We start from the raw sequence: 12,128 nt of genomic DNA, 5'->3' as shown, positions 1-12,128 counted from the left end.
CGCCCGACTGATGTTCACCAAGAAATAGTTACAGCAGCTCATTCCATACATGAAATGCTACGTATTTGTTTCTGAAATATTGATTATAATTTCAAGAGAGAATTATCACTCCAAAGTCCAAATGTACGTAACTATAATGGTTAAAATATGGCAACCACTCGGTCAACTTGGGTATCCAAAGAACTGCTGCCTGGTAACCAAGTCTGCCTGGTCCTGATTCTGCTGTTACTTAGCAACTATTGAAGCCATTTAAAGGCTGTTGACACACACACACACACACACACACACAGCGAGTAAAAGTTGTAATATTTTCGTCATGCTAGACTTTCTTTACACTGTGAGAAATCCCCAGCAGTGGCTGCAAGCACCCTAACAAGTAAGATTTTTTTTTTCATCAGCAATTGTTTTGGTAATATTTCATATATGCGTGCCAATTTATCCAATGTTACATTCAGTATATCAAGCTGCTGTCGAATCTTTCATATGAAATTTCTGAAATGTTGTTTAACTTTTTTTGTTAAGTCCGTTATCTGTGCTTTTATGTGGCGCTTGTGTAAAGATTTTCTGTGGCCATCTTTAATGAAAAATAAATAATACAAATTAAAAATGTATTAATTAATTAACAATTTGTAATCAAAATAAAAGAAATAACTAAATAAAAATAATAAAATAAAAACACTTTAAAAAATGTAAAAATTAACTGCTGCATTTGTGAATCCACGTTTCCTTGTATGAATGATGTACTCACACAACCCGCAGTGTCTCCAGCCTCCACAGGGACCTGGCATGACTGGACACTGCTCCCCCCTCATAGTGCACTGTCCTGGGGGTAAAAATTAAAGTAGCACACCGTCAGACTTACATATCCACTCCAAACATAACAATGTACAAGTCACTTCTTTCACTGCAACTCCAGTTGCATATGACTTAGATATGTTAATACCTGGCAGACATTCGGGAAGAGAACACAGTTGGTCTCATCTGCATTGTTTAACAACATGGTCCCTTTTGTGGACGTCTTAAAACTATAATTACTATAAAGTCCACCCCGTCTCAGTCACAGCAGAGAGCTCAGTCTGTAATGAGAGTTGATACTTTCTCTCCCTGCAGACCCTCGTAATTTCCTTAAAACAGAAGCTAAATACTGTGTATGTCGAATGGTCTGAAACTCAAAGGGTGGATGAGAGCCAAACGGGAAGACGAGGAAGCATCAGAGGGCAACACTTTGATTGCAGAAGTGACTTTGACATTCTGTAAAGTCCTGAGAAACTTACATTTCAATAAGAGATATTGAATGGCCATGTGTTTGTGACCATGTTCAATGTAATTGAACCCAGATGTAGTGTAGTGCTATAATGTCAATACAGAGTATGATAACCCATCACATGACCAATTCTGTAATCATACACCTGGTTTGAATTAGCCAACGATGTGAATACTAGCTGGTGATAAACACGGGACTCTCTCTTGTCGACTATCCTCCATATATGGCTGCAAAGCAGCATTGGCTCATTGTTGACAGCTGCCCCCCCTAGTAACATCCATCACAATCATACAAGTTTAGAATCTGACAGTTCTCCCTGTCCGCCTACTGATTCCAACACTCAAAATCTATTAGCTTCCTCCACCAGTCTGACATCCTCCTGTTGTGTTGACTTGCCAAGATCTAATGTTGATGTATGTTTCCTCTAAAACGTCTATTTATCGCTCATTGCATTTGGTAGAACATAATGCACACTGTGTATTTTGACCCCCCCTCTCCCATCTCTAACATTGGAATCCTGCACAGTAGAGAAGGGACCTCTTCACAGGAGGGACTATTATACCAGTTATCCAGAGTCTGTAGCCCTAACAGAGCCTGACTAAAGAGAAGTTGCTTTGTGATAAAAGTTCATTATGATCTGCTGAAAAACATCTGCACAAAATCAGCCAGGCGTTGGTACTCGGTCTCAATATGTATGTGCATAACTGAATGACAGAATGTAAACAAGCCATCTACTAAAGTATGCTTCCCCACGTCACATATTGTGCTTTCAAATAACTCCCAATTTAATGTAAATGGACAGTTGGGTCCATCCTGATCACAGGACTTTCACCAAGGAGACCGCTGTTCCTGTCCTCTGTGGACACCGTAGTTTGTTACTTACTAACATTTTAAAGTCACTAACGCCAGTTATATAAAAAGCTGACTTATTTAAACCCAAACAGTCTTTTCCTAGTACTTTCGTTGCCGAAGCCTACCATGACCCTTGCATATGTAGTAACTAAGTAAACCTACATAGCCAGCTTATTTATAAAAGACACTGTATGCAGCTAATGAGCAAAAAATGTTTCCTGTGAACAAAGAAGCTTCTTTATTTTTTCCGACAATGTACATAAGCAGAAACTGACACCCCTGTCCCTGACACGTCCAAAATAGATGTGAGGGGGGAACTTACGTCATACTTTCAAGTGTAGGGCCAGTGACCAAGCGTCTGTATTTGTGTTTGAATATGTTGAATCAGTGCAGGTAAACTACTTTGTGTACAAAAATGTTGTGACAGTCTTGAGTCTATACATCAGTCCAGTTGTAAGTATCAGTGCACATTACCTCCTCTGCTCGTCCCCATGCTCCCCAGACGGAACAGTCAGACACTCGTCCATGTGACCGTGAAGGAGGCGCAGGACGTCCCCTCCTATAAGGAAACCTGCAAAAAAAAGAGAACCGAAAGGGAGAAAAATGGGGATGACATTGGAGAAGGAGAGGTAGAAGGACAGATAAAAGGGACTTTGGGACTTGTACACATGAATCATACGACAGGTTTGCATAAAAGCTCCAGAATTAGTACATATACTAGCTACAAATTCGGAAACACTTTGGGGCATTCTGAAGAGCCAGAAGAACATACTGTGCTGACGTGGGAGGAGGGCAGCAGGGATCAATTATGGTATAAAACCAGAATTAGTGCTTTTGAAACCCACCTGTTCAGATAAAAAAAGACCAGCACCAGCAGAGCTGATGAAGACCACCTGTGTCTTTAAATCATGTCACTCTGAGCCTTTTGGGTACTAAACAGTCAGCAACCACAAGCAGTTGCAACGTCCTAATTCCATACATATCAAAACTAAGCAGGTTTGGACTATGTGGTGTATCCACACTGGAAAAGTGTCTAAATCAAGAACAAGAAAAAAATCTAAAACAAATCAGCATTTCCACACTATTGCCCCATAATTCATTATTAATGAGGCGCTGCTAACATCTGCAACACATTATAATAAAGCGTGAATGGTGGTGAAATAGTTAAAGAATGATACGGTTACAGTATATATTGTTTGCATTCACTTATTCACTATGCTACTGCTAGTTCAACCTTCACATGGAAATGCCACTGGATCAAATATCATCACATATGTAAGCATGGTGCATTCGAAATGTCCCGAAATTTGAATACAACTTACCGATTAAAATTGTGCGAAAAACATAAAGCCGCAGTAAACGATAGAACAAAAGCACACTACAAGCATGCAGGCAACAAAGAGAGAATGATGGGGAAAACAGACAGAGAAACAAAGACAGGTGTACCTTGTGCTACTTCACTGCCAGAACAGATGGGAGCCACACTCCATAGTGTCTGCTGGAAGGCTGCATCAACATGGAGACTGCCATTACCGTAGGACAGATGCTGCAGGGAGAGACAAGAGAGACATGGAGAGACGAATACAAATAAATTAATTACTGACACACAAGACTGAAATACACACAAACAAAAAGGATGTTCCTGTATTTAGCAATTCAGAAAGGCAGGCCAGGACCATAGTTATATTTTAGCTAATGTTGGGTTGTAGTGGATATGATAATTAATTTGGGATATTATGAGGAATATTCTGGAGGAATGTATTGTGAAACATAAGAGAGGATCACTGTTTTATTATTCTGTTTTAATGACAAATGTAATGATTAACTGTAATGCATGAGAATGAATGAATGTTTTATTGTTTAGACAATAGTTAAAATGGATGCCGATTGAAACCTAATGTGTTGCTTTTATTCTGAAGGCAGGATAATAGGGTTTTATTCTGAAGGGGAACTTCCTGTCCTTGACCGGAAGTGTGAGCTTGGACCTCGCCAGCTTATCAATTGGCTTAGCGAACAGAACTGCGGCATCCTTTGAACTGACCAATGGAACTAACCTTTAGGTGTGAATTCATTTGCATGACCATACTAACGACCGAGCATTTGTTCTGGGGAGACATGGTTCTACTGGTCTGGAGACATGGTTCTACTGGTCTGGAGACTCGAGACAGCCCCGGTCTGTTGCTCCTTGGGAGCTGCAGTCCATCTGTGGAGAGTTCCTCCTTTCTGGCCCCACGATCGTGAACGCTACATGAGTATTATCTTTGCCATTAAATATTGTTAAACTTTAACTCATTGAATCCTGAATTTCCTGCGGCCACGGGACCCGGAGCTTTGAACACAAATCTTACACTAACTATTTCAACTGTTTATCCATTACATTAAACTAATGTTTATCTAACTATTTCAACTGTTCATTACTTTAAGATAACTATTTCAACTGTTTATCCATTCCTTTTAGCTAACGTTTAGCTAACTATTTCAATTGTTTATCCATTCCTTTTAGCTAACTTTTAGCTAACTATTTCAACTGTTTATCCATTCCTTTTAGCTAACGTTTAGCTAACTATTTCAACTGTTCATTACTTTTAACTAACTATTTCAACTGTTTATCCTGTTTAATTTTTAGCAAATGTTAACTATTACTACTGTTTACCCTTTACTTTTAGCTACTGTAGCTAAAGTAAACCATTTCAACAATTTCTTTGGATATTTTCTCTCAAACTTGATGTGGTGTCACTGACGCACCTGCCATTTCTTCTCTTCTGTAAAGTATCCGATTTCACCCACAATGCATTGCACAACAGACCAGTCACTTATAGGGAAGCTTTACATAACAGGTGATTTCAAGTCTGAGTCTGATTTAATGTTATATATGAGACAAAAACTTGCTTTATTTTGATGCCACTGGCCCCAGAGAATGTACAGCGCTCCCAGTGTATCAGACCATGCAATTGGTCTGATACATTTATTCAGTATGTGGTCAGCAGTGCTTACAGTCTTCCATTGTTTTGTATTCTATACAAGACATATTTAAAGGATGGACAGTTAGGAAAAATAAATGGAGGAATGAAACAGGCACAAGCAGTCATATGCATACTGCATGTACAATAACTAAACAGCCTGAGGTGTTTCAAGTTCCATGATAACTAATAACATTTGGAAGTGTGTTGCAGATTATGAAATCATGCCTACACTTGGATTAAAGAAGCAAAACTGTAGCAAATGTGGCTAAGGAAGTACAACTTTAGATGGATGCTATAGTCCATTATCATATATATATTGTCTGTGTCAAAATATCAGCAGTATTAAGGGGTCACAATTTGAGATGTTTAACTATTTTGCTTCCATAACATATTTTCTTTAAGATAAACTTAAAATACACATTCAGGTGCAGTACTTTGTCTATTTGGGTCTGTAAATGTATCCTAGATTCCCCAAAAGTTAGATAATGCCTCATTTGTATATTTATACACATTTTAGAAAACTCTAAAAAACATATTAATGGAATTGTACAATATATATCGTGTAAGGTATAATATGGGACAATATTTTTTCTTTAGCGATTGAGGAAGTTTTACAGTCTCAATTCCGGCTTATGAATATATATTCCGTTAAAGCCATTTTCTTAAAAACCTTTAAAATGGCTTCATACACCAAACTTTAAAGTTTAATTCTTATCTATATTCTGAAGGTTTTTACAGAGGAGATTTTTCATATATCATTCATAGCCTATATTATCAAATATGTGTTGGGTCCTCAAACAGAAGGTCTATGGAGATGTACCCGTACTGAGAGGGCTCTGGTGTGGCTCTTGACCGTGACATATTACGATGTTCATGTTCCATTGGTGCGTAGTGCATAAGTGTGAATATCCTATAAGCTGTTGTCTATGTGTATGCATATGATACGCTGTTTTTAGCGCTTGCTCCTTTTTGCTCATGGTAAGACAGTCTGGAGGAATCACGGTTAAGTAGAAAAGGAAAGAAAAGGCAAAAAAAAGGAAAGAAACAAAGACACAAAGTGAGACGGTGGTAAGATTTGAGCGCCCCTCTCCTCACACGTGTTCCCGCACGCAGCTGCTACTGACCAGATATCTTTCAGAGGAGACGCTGACCAGGATGAGATCATCTCCCACTCTAACCTTCTCACCCTCTGACCGCTGCTTTGATGCTGGATGGATGGTCCACCAGCATGCCTCGCCTACACACACACACACAAAAAGTAAGAAAAAACACAAAAAATAAACAATAGCTCAAAAAATATAGCAGACATGTGTCCATGAAAGCACTTCCAGTGACACACTGCCTATACTTTACAAGAATTCAGAGCACATCTATTGTCTGCACACGGCTCTCAACCTAGAGGCGACTGAACCGGCAGCTAGAAGCTAACATTGCTAACAGCCCTATCAGAGCTAACAGTGATGACAGCCCCAACAGTGAGTACAGCCCTAACAGTGAGTACAGCCCTAACAGTGCTGAGAGCCCTAACAGTGCTGACAGCCCTAACAGTGAGTACAGCCCTAACAGTGAGTACAGCCCTAACAGTGAGTACAGCCCTAACAGAACAGTGAGTACAGCCCCAACAGTGAGTACAGCCCTAACAGTGCTGACAGCCCTAACAGTGAGTACAGACCTAACAGTGCTGACAGCCATAACAGTGAGTACAGCCACAACAGTGAGTACAGCCCTAACAGTGAGTACAGCCCTAACAGTGCTGACAGCCATAACAGTGAGTACAGCCCTAACAGTGAGTACAGCCCCAACAGTGAGTACAGCCCCAACAGTGAGTACAGCCCCAACAGTGAGTACAGCCCTAACAGTGAGTACAGCCCTAACAGTGCGGACAGCCCTAACAGTGAGTACAGACCTAACAGTGAGTACAGCCCCAACAGTGAGTACAGCCCCAACAGTGAGTACAGCCCTAACAGTGAGTACAGACCTAACAGTGCTGACAGACCTAACAGTGCTGACAGCCCTAACAGTGAGTACAGCCCTAACAGTGCTGACAGCCATAACAGTGAGTACAGCCCTAACAGTGAGTACAGCCCTAACAGTGCTGACAGCCCTAACAGTGAGTACATATCTAACAGTGAGTACAGACCTAACAGTAAGTACAGACCTAACAGTGCTGACAGCCCTAACAGTGAGTACAGCCATAACAGTGAGTACAGCCCTAACAGTGAGTACAGCCCTAACAGTGGTGACAGCCCTAACAGTGAGTACAGCCCTAACAGTGCTGACAGCCCTAACAGTGAGTACAGCCATAACAGTGAGTACAGCCCTAACAGTGGTGACAGCCCTAACAGTGAGTACAGACCTAACAGTGAGTACAGCCCCAACAGTGAGTACAGCCCCAACAGTGAGTACAGCCCTAACAGTGAGTACAGCCCTAACAGTGGTGACAGCCCTAACAGTGAGTACAGCCCTAACAGTGCTGACAGCCCTAACAGTGAGTACAGATCTAACAGTGAGTACAGACCTAACAGTGAGTACAGACCTAACAGTGAGTACAGACCTAACAGTGAGTACAGCCCTAACAGTGCTGACAGCCCTAACAGTGAGTACAGATCTAACAGTGAGTACAGACCTAACAGTGAGTACAGACCTAACAGTGAGTACAGACCTAACAGTGAGTACAGCCCTAACAGTGCTGACAGCCCTAGCAGTGAGTACAGCCCTAACAGTGAGTACAGCCCTAACAGTGCTGACAGCCCTAACAGTGAGTACAGCCCTAACAGTGAGTACAGACCTAACAGTGCTGACAGGCCTAACAGTGAGTACAGCCCTAACAGTGAGTACAGACCTAACAGTGCTGACAGCCCTAACAGTGAGTACAGCCCCAACAGTGAGTACAGCCCCAACAGTGAGTACAGCCCTAACAGTGAGTACAGACCTAACAGTGCTGACAGCCCTAACAGTGAGTACAGACCTAACAGTGAGTACAGCCCCAACAGTGAGTACAGCCCTAACAGTGAGTACAGCCCTAACAGTGAGTACAGCCCTAACAGTGGTGACAGCCCTAACAGTGAGTACAGCCCTAACAGTGCTGACAGCCCTAACAGTGAGTACAGCCATAACAGTGAGTACAGCCCTAACAGTGGTGACAGCCCTAACAGTGAGTACAGCCCTAACAGTGAGTACAGCCCTAACAGTGCTGACAGCCCTAACAGTGAGTACAGACCTAACAGTGAGTACAGCCCCAACAGTGAGTACAGCCCCAACAGTGAGTACAGCCCTAACAGTGAGTACAGCCCTAACAGTGGTGACAGCCCTAACAGTGAGTACAGCCCTAACAGTGCTGACAGCCCTAACAGTGAGTACAGATCTAACAGTGAGTACAGACCTAACAGTGAGTACAGACCTAACAGTGAGTACAGACCTAACAGTGAGTACAGCCCTAACAGTGCTGACAGCCCTAACAGTGCTGACAGCCCTAACAGTGAGTACAGATCTAACAGTGAGTACAGACCTAACAGTGAGTACAGACCTAACAGTGAGTACAGCCCTAACAGTGCTGACAGCCCTAGCAGTGAGTACAGCCCTAACAGTGAGTACAGCCCTAACAGTGCTGACAGCCCTAACAGTGAGTACAGCCCCAACAGTGAGTACAGCCCTAACAGTGAGTACAGACCTAACAGTGCTGACAGGCCTAACAGTGAGTACAGCCCTAACAGTGAGTACAGACCTAACAGTAAGTACAGACCTAACAGTGCTGACAGCCCTAACAGTGAGTACAGACCTAACAGTGAGTACAGCCCCAACAGTGAGTACAGCCCCAACAGTGAGTACAGCCCTAACAGTGAGTACAGACCTAACAGTGCTGACAGCCCTAACAGTGAGTACAGCCCCAACAGTGAGTACAGCCCCAACAGTGAGTACAGCCCTAACAGTGAGTACAGACCTAACAGTGCTGACAGCCCTAACAGTGAGTACAGACCTAACAGTGAGTACAGCCCCAACAGTGAGTACAGCCCTAACAGTGCTGACAGCCCTAACAGTGAGTACAGCCCTAACAGTGAGTACAGACCTAACAGTGAGTACAGCCCCAACAGTGAGTACAGACCTAACAGTGCTGACAGCCCTAACAGTGAGTACAGCCCTAACAGTGCTGACAGCCATAACAGTGAGTACAGACCTAACAGTGAGTACAGACCTAACAGTGAGTACAGCCCTAACAGTGCTGACAGCCCTAGCAGTGAGTACAGCCCTAACAGTGAGTACAGCCCTAACAGTGCTGACAGCCCTAACAGTGAGTACAGCCCCAACAGTGAGTACAGCCCTAACAGTGAGTACAGACCTAACAGTGCTGACAGGCCTAACAGTGAGTACAGCCCTAACAGTGAGTACAGACCTAACAGTAAGTACAGACCTAACAGTGCTGACAGCCCTAACAGTGAGTACAGACCTAACAGTGAGTACAGCCCCAACAGTGAGTACAGCCCCAACAGTGAGTACAGCCCTAACAGTGAGTACAGACCTAACAGTGCTGACAGCCCTAACAGTGAGTACAGCCCCAACAGTGAGTACAGCCCCAACAGTGAGTACAGCCCTAACAGTGAGTACAGACCTAACAGTGCTGACAGCCCTAACAGTGAGTACAGACCTAACAGTGAGTACAGCCCCAACAGTGAGTACAGCCCTAACAGTGAGTACAGCCCTAACAGTGCTGACAGCCCTAACAGTGAGTACAGCCCTAACAGTGAGTACAGACCTAACAGTGAGTACAGCCCCAACAGTGAGTACAGACCTAACAGTGCTGACAGCCCTAACAGTGAGTACAGCCCTAACAGTGCTGACAGCCATAACCGTGAGTACAGCCCTAACAGTGAGTACAGATCTAACAGTGAGTACAGACCTAACAGTGAGAACAGACCTAACAGTGAGTACAGCCCTAACAGTGAGTACAACCCTAACAGTGCTGACAGCCCTAACAGTGAGTACAACCCTAACAGTGCTGACAGCCCTAACAGTGAGTACAACCCTAACAGTGCTGACAGCCCTAACAGTGAGTACAACCCCAACAGTGCTGACAGCCATAACAGTGAGTACAGCCCTAACAGTGAGTACAGCCCTAACAGTGGTGACAGCCCTAACAGTGAGTACAGCCCTAACAGTGCTTAAAGCCCTAACAGTGAGTACAGATCTAACAGTGAGTACAGACCTAACAGTGCTGAAAGCCCTAACAGTGAGTACAGACCTAACAGTGAGTACAGACCTAACAGTGCTGACAGCCCTAACAGTGAGTACAGCCCTAACAGTGAGTACAGCCCTAACAGTGCTGACAGACCTAACACTGAGTACAGACCTAACAGTGAGTACAGATCTAACAGTGAGTACATATCTAACAGTGAGTACAGCCCTAACAGTGAGTACAGCCCTAACAGTGAGTACAGCCCCAACAGTGAGTACAGCCCCAACAGTGAGTACAGCCCCAACAGTGTTACCAACGGGTGGGTGCACTTGTGAACCAGTAGCCAGCCAGTGGTGCACAGCTTTAATGCCATGATGACTGCTGTGGGCTAATGTTTTTTTTCAAGTCAACTAAATTCAAACTATGTGATAATGTGATGAAAGAACTGAGCTGGTCCTACCTGTGGTATCTTCCTGCAGTCCAACATCAAAAGCCAGTTTGTCTGTGGATGAGCGGGAGGTGGACAGACAGCACAGGTACTAAACAGAGAAACACAATTAAGTCCATCAATCCACCTGATTATCATCTACTGACTTCAGGGCAATTTGTTGGCATTGATACCTCTTGTCCAAAGAGCTCATGTGTGTCATCCTCTTCGCCGGTAATAATTACAGCCCCAGTAATGCACTCTTTTATCTCTTTTATTTCTTTATTTCTTTTAGCTCATCGAATGGGCTGTTTAACTTTCAGAATGTAAATAATTATTGTGACATTTAATTACTATAAAGTATTTGGTCTTGGCTAGTGTGCCAACATGTAATACATTAGAAGTAAAGTCGACTATTTAACAATCACCCAACAAACACCAGTCCCTGCCAGACTGTGTAGGCTTAAATTTTTTTTTACCAAAATAGAGAATCGGAATAATTAGTCGTTAATCCATCCATCCATCCATTATCAACCTCTTATCCGGGGTCGGGTCGCGGTGGCAGCAGGTTCAGCAGGCCGACCCAGGCTTCCCTCTCACCCGCAACACTTTCCAGCTCATTCTGGGGGATCCCGAGGCGTTCCAAGGCCAGCCGGGAGATATAATCCCTCCAGCGTGTCCTCGGTCTTCCCCGGGGCCTCCTACCAGTTGGACGTGCCCGGAAAACCTCTAATGGGAGGCGTCCAGGAGGCATCCTGACTAGATGCCCGAACCACCTCAGCTGACTCCTTTGGACACGAAGGAGCAGCGACTCGACTCCAAGCTCCCCCCTGATGTCCGAGCTCCTTACCCTATCTCTAAGGCTGAGCCCGGCCACCCTACGGAGGAAGCTCATTTCGGCCGCTTGTATCCGAGATCTCGTTCTTTCGGTCACGACCCAGAGTTCGTGACCATAGGTGAGGGTTGGAACGTAGACCGACCAGTAAATGGAGAGCTTTGCCTTCCGGCTCAGCTCCCTCTTCACCAAGACGGACCGGTACAGCGCCTGTTTTACTGCTGCAGCCGCACCGATCCGCCTGTCGATCTCCCGCTCCACCTTACCCTCATTCGTGAACAAGACCCCGAGATACTTGAACTCCTTCGCTTGGGGTAGGCAGTTTGCCCCCACCTGGAGGGAGCAATCCGCCGGTTTCCGGCAGAGCACCATGGCCTCAGATTTGGAGGTGCTAACTCTCATCCCTGCCGCTTCGCACTCGGCTGCAAAACGCCCCAGTGAATGCTGGAGGTCACGGTCCGAGGAGGCAAACAGGACCACATCATCCGCGAACAGCAGAGAGGCGATCCCGAGATTCCCGAACCGGATCCTCTCCGCCCCCTGGCTGCGCCTAGATATCCTGTCCATGAAGGTCACGAACAGGACCGGTGATAAAGGGCAGCCCTGGCGGAGGCCAA

At 44.3% G+C, this 12,128-nt stretch overlaps 1 protein-coding gene across 1 annotated transcript in view; it reads right to left on the bottom strand.

The window, feature by feature from the left end:
- Positions 1-12,128, bottom strand: part of ryr2a (ryanodine receptor 2a (cardiac)) — a 132,158-nt gene that overhangs the window by 81,199 nt on the left and 38,831 nt on the right. The window contains exons 5-9 of the mRNA XM_034559471.1: positions 10,710-10,788; positions 6,204-6,316; positions 3,563-3,662; positions 2,591-2,687; positions 749-823 (exon numbers count right to left, since the gene is read on the bottom strand). Of these exons, the coding sequence (XP_034415362.1) occupies positions 749-823; positions 2,591-2,687; positions 3,563-3,662; positions 6,204-6,316; positions 10,710-10,788 (464 nt within the window). The remainder of the gene's footprint in view (positions 1-748; positions 824-2,590; positions 2,688-3,562; positions 3,663-6,203; positions 6,317-10,709; positions 10,789-12,128) is intronic.

This window comes from Cyclopterus lumpus, chromosome 19 (assembly GCF_009769545.1).
Source record: "Cyclopterus lumpus isolate fCycLum1 chromosome 19, fCycLum1.pri, whole genome shotgun sequence".
NCBI lineage: Eukaryota > Metazoa > Chordata > Actinopteri > Perciformes > Cyclopteridae > Cyclopterus > Cyclopterus lumpus.
This window is presented reverse-complemented; position numbering and strand designations above follow the sequence as displayed.